At 58.6% G+C, this 21,628-nt stretch overlaps 1 protein-coding gene across 1 annotated transcript; it reads right to left on the reverse strand.

Moving 5' to 3' along the window:
• Nucleotides 1–3,125: 3,125 nt before the first annotated feature.
• LOC150017362 (uncharacterized) lies at nucleotides 3,126–15,347 on the reverse strand. Its single transcript, XM_090291715.1, has 10 exons — nucleotides 15,208–15,347; nucleotides 11,664–11,787; nucleotides 10,872–11,000; nucleotides 9,381–9,492; nucleotides 8,953–9,007; nucleotides 6,104–6,449; nucleotides 4,799–4,999; nucleotides 4,539–4,564; nucleotides 3,938–4,173; nucleotides 3,126–3,561 (listed from the first exon to the last, which is right to left on the reverse strand). The coding sequence occupies exons 1-9, from the start codon at nucleotides 15,265–15,267 to the stop codon at nucleotides 3,979–3,981; spliced, it is 1,248 nt and encodes a 415-aa protein (XP_090147841.1). The 5' UTR covers nucleotides 15,268–15,347; the 3' UTR covers nucleotides 3,126–3,561; nucleotides 3,938–3,978.
• Nucleotides 15,348–21,628: the final 6,281 nt, after the last annotated feature.

Below are 21,628 nucleotides of genomic sequence, written 5' to 3' on the forward strand. Positions count from 1 at the left end.
GACTCACAGCCCCCTGGCGTCTGCGGGGCCCTGGAAGGCCCCAGTGAGGCGGCCCTGGAGCGCAGGAAGGAAGCTGAGGACCCAAGTGACCGGGAACATGCCACAACCCTGAACGGAGCGTGGCTCCGTGCGGAGTGGAGGGACTGTGGGAGGCCAGGAGGAGCCGCCGCCCGCCACAGCCTGCTGTCAGGAGGCTCCGGAGGCGGCTGCCTGCGGGACACAGAGGACAGAGGCGTGTGCCCTGTGTCCCCGGCAGGCAGCCCGGCGGGCTCAATCCAGAGGGGCAGGTGCAGGGCACCTCCGGGCCCGGAGGATTCAGGGGGCGGGACGAGGAGCGCAGTGCCTGAAGACACAGTGACTGCCACACCCTAACGTCATGTCACGGAAGAAGAGGCTCCCGGGATCACCACCTCCGGCTCCTACCGGTGGCCTTGCAGGCAGCACCAGCGTTGCTAGGGGGGGCCAGGGATCCCAATAAAGGCAGCTGCTGGCAGCAGGCCTGGAGGGCAGCCAGGAGGCAGGGCAGGGCAGGCAGGGGTCACCCGCTACAGACAGGCACCGCGGCCAGCCGAGGCCACCGCGAGGGGGCAAGGAGCGACGCTGGAGGCCGACTGGCTTCAGGGAGCCCGGCCTGGCCTGCGGGTGCCGAGCTCGGGCTTCGCGGGGACCCTCTGCAAGTCCAGCCTGGGGCCGGGCCGCTCTGCGAACTGAAATCGCCTTCCCGCGATGGGAGGGTAACACGCGGTGCCAGAGCAGCGGGAGGAGAACCTCCGCTTGCTGCTTTCGAAACCGCTGCGCCCCTGCCGGTGTGGGCGGCCAGTGACCTGGGCACGGTGCCAGAACCCACGAATCACAACCGGGGCTCGCGGGTTCGATTCCCGTCAGCGATCCATGTTTTTGTCTCACATCGTCGTTTCTCTCCGTCCCGTCCCCCTCCCTCCCCCTCTCTCTAACAATAAAAGTAAATTAAACCAATGACTACTGAGACGACGTCATTACGGGAACAATTACTCTCGAATCACAGTGCCCGTAGGAAACCATTTCTGGGCAGACGCTTGATAGCACAGAAAACGGCCGAGTTGATTTTAGCAAATAAAAGACCGGACCCACTGGAAAACAAATCTCCCCGCCATGCGCGGGCCCTGTGGGTTTTGCGGGGGAAATCCCCCAACACCAACCCCGCCCCGCCCCGATAGTCGCGCCACCGCGCAGCGACCCCGGGACCCGCAGTCCGCCCGCCAGGCTCCACCGAGGGCCCGTCGGGGACTCGGAGACCCCAGCTGCCCTCCAAGGCTGGGCGCCCCCCGGGCCCACCCCGCGCCAGCGAGACCTCCACCAGGGCGCCCGCACCCCGCGGCGGGGAGCGAGGGCGGCCCCAGCCCGGCACAGAGCCCGGTCGGCGGCGCCGGGAGGCCTTCGGCTCGGCAGGGGTGGGGCCGGGGCGGCCACGGTGCGCGGGGCGCTGGCTCCCGGAGACCCCTCGGGCGGCGCGGCTCGCGCACAGCTCTGGGGGCCGCCGGCTCTAGACGGGGCAGGAGTGGGAGAGGGGCGGTAGAGGACGCCCACCCCATACCCCCACCCCACCCCACCCCACCCCCGCAACCAGCGCCCTCAGCCCCCTTCGGCGTCCCCGGAGGGTCGCCGCCTCCAAGGCCGCCCCGCGCCCACAAACTTGCGGTCCACTCACCCACAACAGTAGCACGACCTGCCAGCCCCTCGCCATTTGTCGGAATGAATGGCGACCGGAGCGTCAGCTGACCGGCTGCGCGGGGCGGGTGTACCGGGAGGAGGCGCCGCCCCAAAGCTTCCGGCCCCCTCGTCCCCCAAGTCCGGGGGCGCAGGGAGTTGATCGTCCTGACATCCGGGCTGGAAAACGGGTGTGGGGAGCCTCATCCCCTTGCAGTAGTTCCATTGCGGCGATGAGCAGTTAATTATCTAAGACGCTGCCTCAGCCCCGGCGCTGGGGCTCAAGGGGTTGGGGCGTCCCCGAGGCGGAAGGGACGGGAGAGGTTCTCGCTCAGGGCGCGCGCGCAGGCTCCTCGCTCTCTCCCTCTCCCTGTTTCTCTCTCTCTCTCTCCCTCTCCGTTTCTCTCTGTCTCTGTCTCTGTTTCTCCCTCTCCCTGTTTCTCTCTCTCTCCCTCTTTCTGTCTCTGTCTCTCTCTTCCTTCCTCTCTGAAAGCGATGGGAAAATGTCCTCGGATGAGGGTAAAATAAAGACGGAGCGGCAGGCTAGGGCTGGGAGCAAAGCACCGCAGTGGGGGACGCTTACACATCAGACATTCACTGCCTCCCAGGCCTGAAGGCTGGAAGTCGGAGGCCCAGGCATGGGCAGGTGGGTCCTCGCATCCCGGAGGAAGGGGGTGCAGGCTTCTCTCCAGCCTCTGGGGTGCCCGCAAGCTTTGGCGTGCCCTGGAGCGCAGAAGCGTGGCCTGTGTCTCCTTCCTCTCCCTGCCTGTGCCCAAATCTCCCGTCGCCCTAAGAACACCAGCCACCTGGATCAGAGCCCACCTGGTCCTCTATGGACTCCCCCGTCCCCCCAGATAGTGTTCATTTATTCCCATCAGGAATGCAGTAACAGCCCTGGCTGCAGTGGCTCTCTGCGCTGGTGCTGGCCTGTGAGCTGAGTGGTCACCAGTCCGATTCCCAGTCAGGGCACGTGCCTGGGCTACAGGCCAGGTCCCCTGCTGGGGGCGCATGAGAGGCAGCTGATGGATCAATGTTCCTCTGGCACATTGGTGTCGTCCTGCAAACCAACTTCACTGGTTTGATTCCCAGTCAGGGCACCTGCCTATGTCGACTATGGATGTTTCTCCATCTCTTCTTCCCTCCCTTCCCCTCTTTCTAGAAATAAATAAAACCTTCTTTGAAGACTGTAGTAACAGTCTACCCCTGGCTGGTGTGGCTCAGTGGATTGGTTGCCAGCCTGCAAACCAGAGTGTCACTGGTTCAATTCCCAGACAGGACACATACCTGGGTTCCGGGCCAGGTCCCCAGTTAGGGGCACGTGAGAGGCTACCACACATTGATGTCTCTCTCACATTATGCTTCTCTCCCTCTCTATCTCCCTCTTTTCCCTTCTCTCCTAATAAAGTAAACTTAAAAAATAAAATAAAATAAAAAGGAACTCTTAAAAATTTCTTTTAATTTACTGGGAGAGAGACAGACATGGCAGAGGGGGCGAAGCATAAATAGTCACAGGCATTCAAAGCACCCTGAGCGGTCCCACCTCCATGTGTGGCGGGTAAAAGTCAGGAGGGACACCTGGGGAGCACTCCCAGCCCCGACCAGACCGCGCAGCTCATGGTCCCAGCGCCGGGGCAATAAAGCCTCATTGCTTCCTGCTGTGGAACCAGTGGGGGTCGGGGCGGAGGTAGAAATTGCCGGTTCCTCAGGAGAGTCCATTTCAAGGCCCCCACGGTCCTAGAACGTCTGCAAATCCCCCCACTGACCAGGGGCTCTTGGCCACAGAGGCCGCAACGGGATCTTCCGGAACCTCCGGGAGGGGCAGGGGCGCAGCTCGGCGGCGTCCTCATCTCGGCCTCTCGGCCTCTCGGCTTCCGACTGAGAGAGAACACACACCTGTAGTGGTTGTGGGCAGCGGCCCCAGGACGCCAACACCTCTCCCCTGTCCCCTAACCGTGACACAGAGGTCGGCACTGGGAGGACTCGCTGGGTGACCGGCCGTGTGGCCCGAGGCGGGAGGAGGTCGAGTGCACCCCGGGCTCAGGCCCGGCTCTGCTGCTGACCAGCGGTGGGCGGACCCGGCCTGGGGGGTCTCCCTAAGAGCAGGGTCCTCACCTGACCTCGGGGTGCAGGACCCCTGCAGCGGGGCTGCTCTGATGACCAGAATGATGGGGGAGAGGTTGGGACAGCCCGGCTGGGAGGGACGGCGTCGCCGTTCCTGTTCTGCCTCAGACTCAGCACAACGGCCTCCTACCTGCTCCACGTCCATCGGCTCTTCCCAGGGAGCGTGACAGGTCACGGTGAGCAGTGCCGGCCCGGCCCGTGGGCCGCCCACAGCCGCCGGGCCCTCTCGGAGCCGGGGAGCATCGGGGCCTCGGACTCCACGTCCACGCTGTCTTCACGCAGGCTGCAGTCTCCTTTCGTGCCGACTGAGGAGTCTGCCTGCCCCTTTTCACGCAATGACTCGGAGGACCCTGAGTGTTCAGGCATCTGAGAAAGCAAGGGGGTGTCGTGAGTGGGCCGTCAGCACAGGTGCACCCCGGAGGACAGGGGGCCCGCACCCTCTGGTCTCAGCTCTGCCCTCACTGCCTGCTCCACCGGCCTCAGTCAAGGCCCCGTGAAGGCTGTAGGTGCCTCAGTTTCCCCATTGTGAACGGAACCCTCGAGAGTCTGAGGCTCCTCCAGCTCAGGGCACTCGGCTTGCGTTTGGCTGATGCTCGGGCAGCGAGGGCGCCCTGGAGCCGACGGGCCACGGCCTCACGAGGGGCAGGCCGGACCCTGGACGGGAGGCCGGGCGAGGACCTGATCCCTGCTCAGCGAGGACAAGAGCTGCCGGTGTCCGGGACGGCACTCACCACGCTTTCTCTTCTGCCACGGGCTCCTGTGGGGACAAGACACTGTGGTTAAGGGGAGGCTGCCCGCAGGGGCCTCTCTGGGGCGGGCGGCTTCGAATGGGATCGCGTCAGGGAAGCTGCAGGAACGGGCCCGGGGTGCTCGCCTCCCGCGTTCTCTCGTCCCACAACTTCCGGAACCTTCCAGCAGGCCTGTGTCTCTCTGTACCCAGAACACCCCGTGCCCTGCAGCACAGCAGCCCCGCTGCTCCGCACGAACTTACCGCAGGGACATGGAGAGGCGATGACGACGATGAAGGCAAAGGCGAGTAAGATGACGGTGATGAAGGTGATAGCGATGGGCTTGGGGAAGGTGATCGCGATGGCCATGGCGATGGCCATGGCGATGGGGGTGGGGAAGGTAATGGCGAAGGCCATGGCGATGGCGACGGCGATGAGGATGACCTTGGCGATCGTGGAGGTTCCTAGCGGGGAAAGGAGACAGCCCCCGATCAGACAGAACCGGCGTCTGCTCTCTGACGCTGGGAAAAGCGGGGTGAGCCTCCTAAGGACAAAGCGGCCCCGGCTCCCAGCAGCCGGGTGTGAAGCGCAGGCAGACCCAGCCCCTGGGGTTCCCAAGGAAACGGAAACCTGGGTCGGGGATGTCTGCACCCCGTGTTCACGGCAGCGTCACTTACGGGGGCCGGGATGCGGAAACACCCCGAGGGCGGGGACAGATGACAGGCAGAGAGGCGGTGTGTGTGGACTTGCACGCGCGCGCGCACACACACACACACACATACACACACGCACATGCTCATGCACACACATGCATGCACACACACGCACACACAGGGGATACGGTCACCATGAGGAGGAGAACTCCCGCCGTGAGTGGGGACGCGATGCTCAGTGAGGTGGGTCAGACGGAGGAAGACAACCCCGCGCTACCTCATCTCACAGGTCCCCTTAGAACAGTCCGGGCCACGGAGCGCCCCCTCTTTCCTCCCTGGGGGCTGTAGCGTGTCGAGGCCTCACAGTTGGCCTTCGGTTCGCTGTGAGTAACTTTTGTGCCTGGTGTGAGGTCAGGGTCCGCCTTCTCAGCCTGGGGATGTCCAGGTTCCCCGACACCAATCATTGAAAAACTGTCCTTGTCCTAGAACATTCTGGGTTCAAGGGTCTATTTGTTTAAAAGTGTCCCCTGAATGCATGAGCAGATAAACAAGTGACAAAATGCAGTGCATTCTGTGTGTACGTCTGAGTGTCACTCAGCCACAGAGAGCTGGGCGGCCCTGGGTGTCCTGCCCTGAGCACGGGCCTGGGGGACATGCTGCTGACAAGGGAAGCCAGACACACAGGGCCACATACATGCCACTCGATTCCGTGTCTGTGACACGTCCAGAATAGGGACTCAGTCACAGAAGGCAAACCAGGGCAGAGGGCAGAGGGCAGAAGGCAGAGGGCAGAGAGCACAGGGCAGAAGGCAGGGGGCAGAGGGCAGAGGGCAGAGGGCACGGGGAGCACTGTTTCATGGCTGATGGAAACGTTTCAGAACTAAACTGGTCACTGTAAATGTTAGTTTCGGGTTCTGTGGTTTTCACCTCCATAAACAGGCACGTGAGCAGCAGCGACCCCTCTCTCACCTGGACCGGGTTGGCCGCACACGGTGTCTGCCGTGGGGGTGCATTTCTTCAGGATCACGTTCCCTGTGGGACACCTGTGGGGGGAGGGGGACACCGTCACTGTTCCTCCTGCCACGTCGTCGCGGGTCCCAGACACCCAGGTGGCCCTGTCGCCAACAGAAGGAGTCGCAGTGGGCGCTTCCCCAACCCACATTTGGGGTGCACTGCGTGCCATGAGCGGAGACCCCCACGAGGGTCCCTGAGTCACACGGAGACCCCCTGCTCTCACCCCCAGCACCAGCCCACGTCCTTCCTAGCAGGACAGTGGGTGCATTTTCCTCATCGATGAATAGTCAGGCCTTGTGTGGGGGCCTGTGAACCGAAAACCGAAGGAACTCATCCTGCTTTGAACAAAAGCTTAGAAGCGTAGGCCTGAGACTTCTGGCCACGCTGGAGGCCTGGACTGACACGCTCCATCTCCCTCCGCAACTAAGAAGGAACACGACTACGGAAAAACCAGAGACAACCAGATGTTCCAGAAAATCAAACTACAGGGAAGTCCAACGTGTGAAGTTCTAATCCAGCGGTGCTCGTGGGGACGGGTAGGAGGGGCGAAGCCGGGGCGGAGAGGACAGGTGTGCTGTCCGCGGCTGCTGCAGCAACGGGCAGCGAAACTCCCAGGGGAGCACCCCGGTGGCAGACCACACCCGTCCGCTCGCGATTCCAACGCTGGGGAAGGCCGACCCCCACTGCCTCCGACTGTGAGGCCCGGGGGCGTGGGGAGGGAGGAGGAGGCTCCCGGTTTCTCAGCGGAGAGTGAACGGCAGGAATCCATCTTGGACGCCCGCCCCCGCGGAAAGCGCCACCGCGTTGTGAGGAGGGTCGCCCGGTTGTGACAAGTTGTACGGGGCTCCACCCCCTATAGCATAGGAGATGTGACAGCCCCGCCCAGGAAGCAAAGGTAAACACAAAACGGTCAGGATGGCACAGATCATGATAGAGATCCCGGTGACACAACTGACCAGACAGCAAATATCTAATCTAATGAAGCAGCAGATAGGAAATCTTTCTGAGCCTCAGTTCAGAGCTTTGGTTATAAAAATGCTTACAGACCTGACAGCAAATCTTAAACAAGACGGGGAAGGAATGAAGGCTAGTCCTGCTGAAATGAACAAAAACACATACAAAACTGGTGGTGGGGGAAAGAAAACCAGGGATCAAATCAACAAACCAGAACACAGGAAAGGAACAAACAGTCAACCAGGGCAGAAAGAGGAGACAAAAAGTGAGGAAAATGAGGAGAGGCTCAGAAACCTATGGGACAGCTGTGAGTGGGCCAACATGCAAATCACAGGGTTGCCAGAAGGTGAAGAAGAACTAGAAATTGAAAAATTATATGAAAAAATAATGAAGCAGAACTTCCCTAACTTGGAGAAGGAAATAGACTTACAGGTCCAGGAAGCACAGAGAGTTCCAAAAAAACTGGACCTAGGGAGAACCACACCAAGACACGTTATAATCAAAATGTCAGAAATTAAGGATAAAGAGAGAATCTTAAAAGCAGCAAGAGAGAAGAGAATTACATACAAAGGGATCCCAATAAGACTCTCAGCTGATTTCTCAAAGGAGACCCTGCAGGCAAGAAGGGACTAGCCAGAAATATTCAAGGTAATGAAAAGCAAAAACCTATAACCATGATTACTCTCTCCAGCAAAGCTGTCATTCAGGATAGAAGGGCAGAGAAAGTGCTTCCAGGACAAAGTAAAACTGAAGGAGTTCATCAGATCCAAACCACTGTTATATGAAATGTTAAAGGGACTTGTTTAGGAGAAAGAGGATCAAAACTATGAACATTAAAATGAAAACTGCATCACAACAACCAACAACAGAAGCTGGGAACCGAAACAAAGGCAGACTAAGTAGGCAATGAAAGTGGGAAAAGAATTATAGGTATGGGGAACATTATGGGGGAGGTCAGCAGGGGGGGGAGGGAGGGAGGGAGATGGTACAGGAATTAGGAAGCAAAGTAGGAGGGAGAGGGGTAGACAGGAAGACGTTGAGAAGAACTATATGCACAACCAATGGGCATGGACTAAGGGGGGGGACAGCTGGAGGGAGGGGGTCATAGGATAGAGGGGAGCAGAGGAAAAAGTAATTGGGACAACTGTAACAGCATAAACAATAAAGCATATTTCAAAAAAAAAAGAAGCGTAGGCCTTCCTTCCTAGTTGTTGCGAGACCGGGCTCCTCATCAGTCTAACGCATCCTGAAGCTGCAGGCAGGTTGGCTTAGACCCAGGAAGAGCGCGCCACGGCTCAGGACCCAGTGCTCACAGCTCCCGGCACCACGCTGACGGGCGACCCCTGTCCAGGCCCCGCAGCCACCAGCCCTGTGCTCCCCCACCAGCGGTCTCCCCGCCTGCTCTCTGGACAGCGTGGGGCCTGTTCTGAGACCCCAAAGTTAGGAGCACAGTGAGAAGAAATACACAACAGGGAGAAATCTCAGGTTAGACAGTATTTCAGGACCTGAGTGCCCGTCCAGCCTGTCCCTGTCCTTCCTTTTCACTGAACGCAGCCTCAGAGGCGGGACACGCAAGGCCTGGGCCCCAGACACCGTCGGCCCCTGGGGGGAGGCACCGGGCAACCCATCAGCAACCTGGTGCCAGGGGCCTCGGGGGAGATGCCTCCAGAATCCCGCACAGACGGTCAGTAAAAGCCAACGATGCGAAGGTCTCCTTCCGCAGGATGTGACATGAGGACACACTCCCACAAAGCAAATGCGTGATCCCGACGGGGGGCTGAGGGGAGCCAGGACACCTGGTAGGGGGTCCCGCCTTGGCTGCTGGGAGCAGACTCTGAGATGCTGCACCAGCTGGGGACCCAGGGAGGGACACCAGCTCGTGGTGGTGACATGCAAGGCCGATGGTGAGCTGGGAAAAGTGAGGCTTGAGAACGGCCCGCTGTGCATGGAAACTCGGCAAGGCGGTCAGACATGCAGGAAGGGGAACAATAGACTATAGGACGTAGAATCTGCAGATACGGGGGTGACCTGAAAATCAACGCGGCGCTGTGAACCCCGAGGAGCCGAGAGAAAGGGGAGCCATCTGGCTGGAGTGTGAAGGGTCCCGGGCCGATGCTGGGCTGACCTCACATGGGGCTGAGCTCCTCAGGAACAAGCCCACCGCAGCCCGGGTCCGCGCCACCTCGGACCCCCACCGCCAGCCCCTGCGCGGAGCGCCACCTACGTGCTACATGGCGTGCAGAACTCGTTGTGGCCGGGAGGGCTGTAGAAATGGCCTCTTGGACAGTGGCATTCCCGGTTGCTGGTCGGAGTGCACGCCGCCACCTCTTCTTGGCCTGCAGGTCGGGAAAGACGGGGTCTGTCCCAGGGGGCGTGCCCTGTCCTGTGCACACACGTGCCCCTACGTGGCCACTGGGGCTGGACACCGTGTGTCCCCAGGACGGACCTCAGCGGCCACTGCGGCTGGTCCTGAGGGCTGTCATCAGCCCAGCTGGGGACACTTCCGCCACCTCCTCACACCCCTGTGCCCCCAGGGCGAACTCCCCGAGCGGGGGTGCGGGTTCAGAAAAGGGGTCACGTGGATACATTCTGAAGCACAGTCTCAAATGCCACCGCAGGGGTTTCTTTTTAAAATAACTTACTTGCCAGACTGTCTACTTCATCAAGACTGCGGGTCTGCCTTTGTGGCTCACAAATAATGAAGCCTGCTTTTCTTATGGGGTAGCCCGCTTGTTAAGTGTGTTTATGGAATTCGTGCCGATAGGAACACTGAGGCTTCAGATTTCACACTATGGACCTCGGGGTACGGTCCCCATCTGCTGGTTTTGTGTGACAGGAGAATCCAGCCCCCGCCAAACCCTGGGGAGTGGGGACTGCCGGCTGCCGGGCGGGCGGGGCAGAGTTCTCCACTCCGCGCTCAGCAGGTGGACATCTGGGGGGGTTCTTAACGCAAAGTAGTGACTCCGAGTCTGGACTGGATGTTGGGGAATCCCTCCTGCTTCTCCTTGGGGGGTGAAGCGCCCCGTTTTGTACACGGGAAGTGTGGGTGCTGGCATTTTTGGGTGAAGCCCAAAGACATCTGCAGCTGACTTTGAAGTGGTCCACACACACGCACACACATGCTCACAGCCCTCACACATGTGCACACACCTGCACACACCTGCGCACAGCCCTCACACACACACATGCACCTGTGATCACACACCACCAACTGTGTCATCCCCGGCGCTCTCTCTTCTATTCTTTCAACTTTTCTACGTGTTTTGAAAGTTTGAGGATAAATAATTCCTGAGTCCCTGAGCGGTGTTGTTCACCTCATTAACTGTGTGTGTGCGTGCGATTTCCGAGTTTTCTAGGTCAGATTTACTAACTCCCAGTTTGAGCACGGTGATCGAAAATAAAAAAGGTTGCTGAGAATGTTGAACCCGAGGGGAGCTATGGGTGTTGTCCCTTTTTCTTGCTGGCACACAGCGTGGGGAGCGTGTGTCTGCTGATAGACCTTCTCCAGCCACGTCTGTGCGGGACCGAGAGCTCTGCGCTGCGTGACCGCGACGTCCATCGGTGCCCGAAGCACCTGGCTTTCTCTGACTTGTCACGGCTGCACTGTGAGCATCCCTGGAACTAAGTATTGACGCGGGACGTGAAGGACGGGCCACTGCGGGGCCGCGGGGCTGCCCGTGTCAGGGTCAGGCCAGGGGCCCGTGCGGAGACTCACCCTCGAAGCAGGTGGCGCACTGCAGGCAGGATCGCAGCCCGTTGGGGAACGCCGTGAACGTCCCGCTGTCACACTGGTCACACGTTCCCCGGGTGTGGGGGCGGCTGCAGTGGTCACGGACATGCTCACCTGCACGAGGGGTGGGCACCGGGTCAGGTCCCCTGCAGGCACCTGGGTGGCCCTGCTGCGCGGCCTGCCCACCCCGTCCCCGGGCGCTGGCCTCGCCAAGGAGAGCATAGAAAGTCGTGTGTCTTGGGGCCTCGGATCAAAGTAACCCCTGCATCTTACAGCTTCCTGGGAACGGTGAGCACAGACCGCCTGGCGCCTCCCCCTCCTGTGCGAGCTCTGCTCCCTGCCCTGCCTGCGCGCCTCTGACAGCTGTGCTGCGGGCACCACGGGGACCCCGGCCCCCCAAACCCGGCAGACGCTGAGGCCCAGCGAGGCGCGCTCCTCGTCCAGGTCAGGAGAAGCAGCGGGACCACGGACGGCGCTCTGCTGCCCAGTCGGGGCGGGGCGCACCGCCAGTTGCCGTGGGTGTCCGGGCTCCGCCTCCGGCAGCAGCACCGCCCCGTTTCCCACCCACACGGGGCACGTGCTCCGTTCAGGAACCCGAAGCGCCTCACGCCACCAGCAGGGCTCCTTGTCACCCTCCAGAGGGCAGACGGGTGCTTCCTCTAGAAGGAGTTCCTTGGGGCCGCTGCCCACCTCCCCGCTGCTCTGACAGGGGCGGCCCTTCCCACGGCCGGTGCACGTGGGTTTCAGGGGCCACCAGCCAGACCGCCCTGGACTCACCCGCAGGGCAGAGCTGACAGCAGCGGCCGGCGACCCAGTACTCGTCAGGCCCGCACCTGCTCATCTGGCTGGGCAACTCCGGGCTCTGCTGGGACATCGGGGTGGTCGGGGCGGTCACCGTCAGCTGCAACAGAACGAGAAACGTGCGTGGATACCCCCTGTACCACTTCGTCTTCTCAGCCCCACTCATGTCACAGCTCAGCGGATCCCAATGTGACCCTAGGAGGCAGGTGCCATTACCCTCCCTGGCCGGGTCTCCATCCCAGGCTCTCTCCCTGGGGAGCTGGGGCCCCTCACCACACACGCCCCGGACCCCTGAGAACACAGCGCCTGTGCCCGCCAGCCCGGGTGTGTGGGGGCAGGAGCTCATTGGCTCCAAACGTGGGTCAGGAAGGGATCCTTCTTCCCATTCCACGTCCTGGGCTGGAACGGGTTCCAACGTGCAGGCTTCACAGGCAAGGGGAACTTAGTCACAGTAACATCGACACCTGCAAGGACATAGGTGGGGCGGCCAAGCATAAAAGCAGGACAGAGGCCCCCAAATGTACAAGTGGCCCTGACCATCGCTCCGGGCTCAGGCCTTCTGATTTCATTTATTGATTTTGTTTCAAATCCACCTTTATTGTCTATTTTCCTCTTCACATACGGAGCCTCTCCACATACCAGCTGTAAAGTCACTTCGCATTGGTCAGGTACCATTTTACTGCCAAAACTTTGCTGGCATCAAAATAGGACCATTAGCCCTGGCTGGTGTGGCTCAGTGGATTGAGCGCGGGCCTGTGAACTGAAAGGTCGCCGGTTCGATTCCCAGTCAGGGCACAGGCCTGGGTTGCGGGCCAGGTCCCCGGTTGGGGGCACGTGAGAGGCAACCAACTGATGTTCCTCTCACACATCAATGTTTCTCTCCCTGTCTTTCTCTCTCCCTTCCCCTCTCACTAAAAGTAAATAAATAATTTTTTTTTTTTAAAAAAGGACAATTAACCACTGTTAAATCTACGAAACATGCACCGAGCACAGCACACTCAGGTTTAGACACGTGGCAGTGAAACCACATGAAACAGGACAAGACCCACGTGCTCAGAATCAGGTGGTCACCGTCCCCGTCTGGTGACAGTACAGCGGCTCCCAAAGGCAGCAGAGGTGACGACAGGCACAGAGATAGGGCACCCTGAGCGCCGGGCCCTGGAAGCCCACCGTGGCGTGACCCCAGAGTCACGAGCGACCCCACCTTGCTCCCAGGTGGCCTCATGAGCCTAGAGGGTCAGGCCCCGCTGGTCCGAGATGAGAAGGGTCGGCACAGCATTGCTCGGTGACACGTCCGCACTCCTGCTGCGCATTGTGATTCTGAACCCAGCTCGTCCCAAAAACGTGTCACAATGGTCACGATTCTCCAGGCTGGGGGTCCAACCATGGTGCCTGACGGTTACGTGGTTTGGGTCCCGTGAGCGCCGAGCCGAGCCGGAGGGCAGCCCACGTGCTGGTTTCCCGTGACACAGACGATGGGCTCGGTCAGCGTTCCCCTCGGAGGACGAGCTGATAGAGCTGCTGTGTTCCCGCCCTGAGGGTTCTAGAGCATCTGCCCATGGCTCCCCCTGAGGCTTTAGTCCGACGATTCTGCTCAAGCGCACGGGGACACAGGGACGCCGGCCGGACCTGCCGACGTCAGGGCCACCCGCCCCACTGCGCGCTGAGGGGAGGCGACAGGAAGCCGCCGAGCAGCAGGGACGGGACCCTCGGAGTCAGGAGGGGCTCCGTCAGGACAGACAGACGTTCCTGTTCTGCTGCGCACACGGCCCTGGGAACTTCCTCAGGTCTTCACCGTTCCCTTCCCAGGACTCGGAAGGAACATTCCAACAGCGACGCTGGTGTTGGACAAACCCACGTCCTGACAAGACATCGGCCCAATACGTTGGGACGTCACCGTGCGGGGTGTGAGGAGGAGCCCGCACTGCGAGTGTGAAGGGCGCCGCAGGGACCCACGGGGGGCCAAGGGGAGGGGACAGGTCCGGCCCCGGCTCTGAGCAGCGCGCCCAGCACCTCTCCCCGGGCCGGCCGGGCTCTGGGGGAGGCACCCCTTTTCTGAATGTGACGCTCCGCCTGTGTGTTGTGAGCCGGGGGAACGGAGGGTGGGTGTGTGGCTGGAGGTAATGGGGACACCATGGCATTGGCAAGGGTGGCACCACTCACCACCAGGCTTTTGCCTTTTTATGCAGACAGACCCCTGCACACCAAGGGAGGATACTGGCGATTTTCTAGCCTAAATCTTTTTTTTTAAGATTTTATTTCTTCATTTTTTAGAGTGAGGGGAAGGGAGTGACAAAGAGAGGGAAGGAAACATCAATGTGTGGTTTCCTCTCATGCGCGCCCCCAACTGGGGACCTGGCCCGAAACCCAGGCCTGTGCCCTTACTGGGAATTGAACCGGCGACCCTTTGGTTTGCAGGCCGGTGCTCAGTCCACTGAGCCACAGGGGACAGGGCTACTTATTCTTTTTCAAGTTATTGATTTGAGAGACAGAAAGAAACATCGATCAGCGGCCTCATGCTCGCTCCGCAACCAGAGATGGAAGCGCAGCGAGGTGTGTGGTCCGACCAGGGAACCCAGCCCACACCCCTGGGGTACCAGACTGCGCTCCAAGCCTCGGGCCGCTCAGTCTGAGGGGCGTGTTTGTTTGTCTGAATCCTCACCCCACAACACACCGCTTTAGAGAGAGAGGAGGGGCGACGGGGCCCCCCCGGGGAAGCCTTGGTTGACTCTCCCGCCTGTAACGCGCGCGGGGACCCCGGGTACCGCCCTCCCCGGGGCCCCTGCTGCCGGAGCCTCCCGCCGGGGCCGCGCTGTGCGCTCAAAGGCGCTGTGTGCCGTGTATCAGTCAGACCCCCGGAAAGCTGCTAAAATGCCCCCTCCCCGAAGTAGAAACGCGTAATTATCATTAAATACTTACGCTCACGGCGCGCAGGCGGGGCCAGAGCGGAGCCCCCGGTCCGAGCGGGGAGCACGCGCGGCCTGGCCCGGTTCCCCGGCCGCCCCGGGGCCCACGGGCCGCCCACGGGCTCACTGAGCCGCGTCGCGCCCGCTGCGCCCGAGACTGGGCGGGACTTTGCTGCCGAGCCCGCCCCCGGCCGCAGCGCCTCTGTCTCGGATTGGCCAGGACTTCAGGCTCCGGGTCTCGGATAGGGGGGCACCGACTCCCACACAGTCCGGCACCTGCTGACCACGCCTCCTTTCCAAGTGCCCCGGCTTTGTTCAGCCAGGTCCCAGCCCGCGAATCTGGGAGGCCCTCAATACCCCGGTCCGAGGCCGCGCGCCCCAGCGCGGTCCCCGCAGGTGGCGGAGGGGAGTTGAGAGGGACTTTGGGCGGCGACCCCGGTGCCTCCTGTGCGGGGCGCTGTGCCCCTCGGGGCTGCGCCCACACACCGCACCCACCGCCCACCCAGAACGCACACTGGTTCCAGAGTTTTTGAGACGGGGCTCAGCCACCGCCGCTGTGGGAATCTTCACGGCCCGGTTTCCCCCGCCCCCTCCTCGCTCCGCCGCGCACCGACCTGCACGCCGGCCAGCAGCAGCGGCAGCAACAGGAGGGAAGGCAACCTCAGCAGGACCATGGAGTCATGGCCCCTCGGGACCCCGCGGGTGGGGCAGCCGCTCTGCTGGGCCACGCGCTGACTTGCGCAGGACGCAGGACGCAGGACGCAGGACGACTCAGTCTGGATCCGGTTCCCGCGCAAACTTTTTATATGGGACGGCTGTCCCGCCTCCTCTGTCCCCAACCACGCCCCTCAGCGTCTGTTATGGCGACAGGCGGTCACCTGGGTTCCCGAATGAGCCCGATTCAGGATGTTCAGTCCTCAGGAGGCCTCATTCTTCTTCAGTGAGCTACTGCCAGGTCCCAGGCTCCCCTCTCCTGAGCCAGGACACGCACCCCAGGGGGCAGTTCTGGGAGGGGCGGGGGGCAGTTCTGATTGAGGCAGCCAACTGATGCGTCTCTCCATTTGTTCCTCCTTCTCTCTCTAAAAATGGAAATAAAATCTATTTCTAGAGCTCTAAATAGCTTTCCTTGATAAGCCATATCCTTTCCAGTCGTGTGAGGTCAAACGTTTCAAACCAATATTAAAATAATGTCATTTAAAGCAGGCAATCCCTACCCCAAAAGCGTTGTAAACATTTTAATCAGCAAGACTCGTTTCTCTCCCAAGCCCGGAGCTGCGGCCTCTGCCGCCACGCGCCCTCCCTGCCCTGGCTCTGGGACAAGTTTGCACCCCCTCGCCCCCCGCCCGCTCGCTGCAGTGGGCCGGCTTCTGAGCTGGAGGGTGGCTCCCCTGGCGGGAGCACCCCGCCCCCCGCCTGAGTTTTACATTTTTGCTTCCAGCAGGTGGAGGAGAGCGGGCGCCCTGGACTCCGGGACCTGAGGAGCCCCACGTTCTCTCCTGTGAGAAGCGCTCACAGTAAATCACGGGACCCAGGACGTGGGCAGACACTGCGAGGCGCTTACTCGCGTCCCGGGTCTGCAGTCGGCCGCACCGCCAGGAGCATGTGTTTGCGCAAAGCAAAGGAAATTGGTTTTATACCAACGCCATTGGCTCCCCTCCCCTCTCCTTCTCCTCCGTTTCTCTCTGTTTCCTAACGACAATCCTCCTGCTATTGATCCCAGAGACGTGTGTGAGGAGGTTACGTCATTTCCTCGCCCCTTTCCCACGACTCATCTGTTAATTATCTCCCGCTGGTTTGAGAGTCACTGGCTTCTTTATCCCTCACAATTTCCCGTCTCTTTTGGAAAATTGACGACTCAAACCTCTAATGTGTTCCTTCAAACCTCATGAGGATTTCTTGACTCTCCGCCTCATAGCAAGGATTTTCTTCGGCCTCCAGGAGGAGGAGGTTATTCTGTTGGTAAGTTACTGGCACCTGTTTAGCTAGGCAGTCTCAGTTCACCTCTGAACTAAACCCCGATGCAGGGAATGACACAGCGGCCTAAAGCAGCGAGGACGCCGGCTACCGCTATGAGGAGGGGAGACAGGAGCTGACGTGATGATTCCTTTCCAGTTGCCGAACCGGTTTTCTATCCATCCTGTTATGGGATTGTCGGTGCCTGAGTTTTCCGCTATTTCTTTTGCTAGGGTTTTCAGTCCCTGTAGGGCCTCATAATGGTCCCATGAGGAGCTGTATTATTGGGGGTAAAAGTACAACTGTCCTCTGAGCATTACACATACACCTCCCTTTGCTGCCAGCATCATACCCAGTGCCATCCTATTCTCCCAGGTCACTCGACTGGTGGCGTCTAACTGTTGAGCTATTTCTTCTATAGCATCCCTGGTATAAGGCATGAAGATGAAAAAAGTTTCTTAGAAGGTTATAAAACTTTTGAAAAGAAATTCTATGGCTTTAGTAATGGAAGGTATAAGGCATGGAAATACAGTTTTGAAGGACAAGGGTTTTCCTTCACACCTTCATATTTTTCTCCCTCCCGGATCCCTCCAGTACTTGGCATTCTACAGAAGTCAGAGGTGACATAAGGTTCCTTTGCGTGAGATCAGTTGCCAATGGTGGGTTTTTATTACCTGAGGCTTTGGCCGGGATGTCATGCAGAAGGAGGCGTGTGCCCGGCCTCTGGGTGTTACCGGAAAGCCCTGGGGAACGGGAGCTGACTTTCAAGGCTAATAAAAGCCAAGGAGGAAAAAGCCTGACACCCTGGTTGGTTGTGCATTCATGGCAGTCTTTCCAGGGAAGGGACGAAGGTTGCTCCCCTGAGAGACGGCCGGGAGGACCCTTAAGGCGCCATGGAAAACCTGGAGGGCTTGTAAAAAGCGTGGGTTTTACAGACACGGCCCGAGGGCAGGTGTGGGGCTCAGCTTCTGTGCCCAGAGGGCAGACTGAAGGTCACCCTTCGAGGACCTCTGACCAGCAGGGCCCACAGCCTTGCGGATGAAATGAATAAATGCACAGGACGGCAGGGACCCTGTGGAGAAGAGGGGACAAAACTGGCCACTTTCTGCAGGAGAAAGCACACTTTGTCCCTCCCTGAACAGGCTTTGATTAACCCTTTAGTTGGATTACACCCCAGAAAGTTGTGAGTCGGTGTGCCAATCACTGCCTTCTATGATGGTTACTTTTACATGACAGAGAAAAGAATGTCACACAGGCATGGATGATAAGGACAACCCTTCTAGCCACATCCTGTCCTTGAAAATCAGCCCAGAAGAGACCCCGAGAAACTGCTTGAAGGCTACACGCTGGACACCTGTTGTTCGCAGCCCAGGATGAGGGGGTCCTTTAGCAGAAAGCAAGCTTTTAAGCTGTTATAGAAACGCAGGCCTGGTCCCCGCGGGAAAACGGTGTGTGGAGTAGGCCCTGCGTGCCGCCATGCCCCCAGGGGTTTTCCACTCTGGGGCTGAGCTGCATTTGCCACCACCCAGCACCCCGGCTTCCCATACATCCTGAAGGTTCCTCCTGTGAGTTCCAGCAAAGCAGACTTAAAGCTCATATGTTATCAGTTGCTGCTCTTGTTGTGTTTATGCCAATAAACGGGCGAAATTAAAACTGGACTTAATGCAGTCCCTTAATGACAAGGAGGGTAATCTTAAGGAGAAAAATCATAATTTGAGGAAAAACAAGGCTCAGTGGTAGACTGTAAACTAGTGCAGCTAATTGTCTTTAAAAGTTTATTTTCATTCAGAGGTTAAAACTAGGTTTCGGACATCATCAGAAATGTTCAATCTATAGGCCAGGAGGACCTGTCCAATTGCCACTGTTAAATGTCATTCCAGCAAAGGCCCTGTGGCTGGATGTCTCCACAGACTTACAGATTCAGAGGCTGGTTTGTGGGGTTTTTTTTAATGTATATTTTACTGATTCTGTTGTTACATAGTTCCAATTGTTTTCCCCTTTGCTCTCCTCCGCCCAGTACTCAGCCCCCTTCCCTCCAGCAATCCCACCCCCCTTAGTTCATGTCCATGGGTCATGCATATAAGTTCTGTGGCTTCACCCTTTCCTATATTATTCTTACCTTCCCCCTGTCTATTTTGTACTAACCGATTATGCTTCTTAGTCCCTGCACCATTTCCCCATTTCTCCCCCTCCCCCTCCCAGCTGATAACCCTCCAAATGATCCCCACACCTATGATTGTTGCTTTTCTGGTTTGATTAACTGGATTTTGTTTTTATTTTTTAGATTCAGTTGCTGATAGTTGTGAGTTTGTTGTCATTTTAGTGTTCATAGTTTTGATCTTCTTTTTCTTAAGTAAGTCCCTTTGACATTTCATATAATTATGGCTTGCTGATGATGAACTCCTTTAGCTTTACCTTGTCTGGGAAGCACTTCATCTGCCCTTCCATTCTAAATGATAGCCTTGCTGGATAGAGCAATCTTGGTTGCAGGGCCTTGCTTTTCATCACATTGAACACTGCTTGCCAGTCCCTGCCTGCCTGCAAAGTGTCCTCTGAGAAATCAGCTGAGAGTCCTATAGGCACCCCCTGTAGGCAACTCTCCACCTCTCTCCTGCTGCCCCCAGGACTCTGTCTTTATCTCTCACCTTTGGCATCTCAGTCATGATGCGTCCTGGTGTGGTCCCCTCTGGGTCCAGCTCGCCTGGGACCCTCCATGCTTTCCGGACCTGTATGTCCATCTCCTTCACAAAATTTGGGAAGTTTTCCTCATTCTTTTCAATTCTTGCTTCCTCATTCTGCACTGGTTGACTGGTTTATTTTTCTTCCTTATGTTCCAAATCATTGATTTGAACCCCGGTTTCCTTCCCTTCACCATTGGTTTTGTGTGGATTTTCCTTCATTTCATTTAGCATAGCCTTCACTTCTTCCCTTTTGCCTTTGCCGTACGCAAGCATATCTGTCAAGCCTGTGAGCATCTTTATCACCAGCGTTTTCAGTTCTGCGTCTGTTAGGTTGTCTATCTCCTCATCTGTTAGGTTGGCTATCTCCTCGTCGCTTAGTTCTCCCACTGGAACCTTGATCCGTTCCCCCTTTTGGGCCATACTTCTCTGTCTCCTCATCTTGACAGGCTCCCGTGTTTGTTTGCCTCTGTGTCTTAGGTAGAGCTGTCGCTCCTGTTACGTTGTAAGGGGCAGAGCCTTAGGGACTCGTCAGTACAGAGTGACCCGTTTCACCACGTTGTGACACTGTGTGTGGGGGAGGGGTCAGAGAGGGAACAATGACACTTGCTCAGTACTCGCCCCTTTTCCAGGCACCTCTCCCACTTCCGTATGGGACTGGTGCCCCACTAGCTGCAGCCCTGGCCATCGTTCCCAGAGTGGGTGGGTCTGCGGACATTCTAGGACTGTGGGGCCCTTTAAACTAGCGGACTCTGCTGAGACCGGCAGTTTCTGCCTCCGCCCCAACCCCCACTGGTCTGCACAGTCAGAAGCAATGAGGCTTGATTTTCCCCGGTGCTGGGACTGTGGGCTGTGAGGTCCAGTGAGGAGCCGGGTTACGGGCCAGGTCCCCAGTTGGGGACGCACGAGAGGAGCTGATGGATCAATGTTCCTCTGGCACTTTGGTGCCGTCCTGCAAACCAAGTTCACTGGTTTGATTCCCTGTCAGGGCACCTGCCTGGGTCAACTAATGATGTTTCTCCCTCCCTTCCCCTCTTTCAAGAAATAAATGAAACCTTTTGTTAAAACTGTAGTAACAGTCTACCCCTGGCTGGTGTCGCACAGTGGATTGGTTGCCGGCCTGCAAACCAGAGCGTCATGGGTTCAATTCCCAGTCAGGACTAGTGCCTGGGTTCTGGGCCAGGTCGTTGGTTGGGGCACATGAGAGACAACCACACATTGATATTTCTGTCCCTCTCCTTCTCCCTCCCTTACCCTCTCTCTGAAAATAAAAAATAAAATCTTAAACAAACAAACAATCCCTGGCTGGTGTGGCTCAGTGGATTGAGTGCTGGCCTGTGGACCAAAGGGTCGCTGGTTCGAGTCCCAGTCAGGGCACAGGCCTGGGCTGTGGGCCAGGTTCCCAGTTGCAGGTGTGAGAGAGGCAGCCAGTCACTGTTACTCTCTCACATTATGCTTCTCTCCCTCCCTACCTCCCTCTTTTCTCTTCTCTCTTAAATAAATACAAAGAAACTTAAAAAATAAAATAAAAAGGAACTTTTAAAATTATTTTAATAATTAGAGAGAGACAGACATGGCAGAGGGGGCGAAGCATAAATAGTCACAGGCATTCAAAGCACCCTGAGCGGTCCCACCTCCATGTGTGGCGGGTAAAAGTCAGGAGGGACACCTGGGGAGCACTCCCAGCCCCGACCACACCTTGCAGCTCATGGTCCCAGCGCCGGGACAATAAAGCCTCATTGCTTCCGGCTGTGGAACCAGTGGGGGTCGGGGCGGAGGTAGAAATTGCCGGTTCCTCAGGAGAGTCCATTTCGAGGCCCCCACGGTCCTAGAACGTCTGCAAATCCCCCCACTGACCAGGGGTCCTTGACCACAGAGGCCGCAACAGGATCTTCCGGAACCTCCGGGAGGGGCAGGGGCGCAGCTCGGCGGCGTCCTCATTTCGGCCTGTAGTGGTTGTGGGCAGCGGCCCCAGGACGCCAACACCTCTCCCCTGTCCCCTAACCGTGACACAGAGGTCGGCACTGGGAGGACTCGCTGGGTGACCGGCCGTGTGGCCCGAGGCGGGAGGAGGTCGAGTGCACCCCTGGCTCAGGCCCGGCTCCGCTGCTGACTAGCGGTGGGCGGACCCGGCCCAGGGGCCTCCCTAAGAGCAGGGTCCTCACCTGACCTCGGGGTGCAGGACCCCTGCAGCGGGGCTGCTCTGATGACCAGAATGGCGGGGGAGAGGTTGGGACAGCCTGGTGGGAGGGACGGCGTCGCCGTTCCTGTTCTGCCTCAGACTCACGCACAACGGCCTCCTACCTGCTCTGGATCCATCGGTGTTGCATGAATATTTGTGGAAAGAGACACTGAGATTAAGTCCAGAAAGCAGGATGCGTGGCCAGCAACGAACGGAGGGCTA

Source organism: Furipterus horrens, unplaced genomic scaffold (assembly GCF_987537825.1).
Source record: "Furipterus horrens unplaced genomic scaffold, mFurHor1.1.pri manual_scaffold_2, whole genome shotgun sequence".
NCBI classification, from domain to species: domain Eukaryota; kingdom Metazoa; phylum Chordata; class Mammalia; order Chiroptera; family Furipteridae; genus Furipterus; species Furipterus horrens.

Coding starts and splice junctions, on each gene's coding strand:
- LOC150017362 (XM_090291715.1), bottom strand. CDS start 15,267: ATGGTCCTGCTGAGGTTGCCTTCCCTCCTGTTGCTGCCGCTGCTGCTG. Junction 11,788..15,207: donor TGCTGCTGGCCGGCGTGCAG/GTCGGTGCGCGG, acceptor GTTCTGTTGCAG/CTGACGGTGACCGCCCCGAC. Junction 9,008..9,380: donor TTCTGCACGCCATGTAGCAC/GTAGGTGGCGCT, acceptor CTGGGTCCCCAG/CTGGTGCAGCATCTCAGAGT.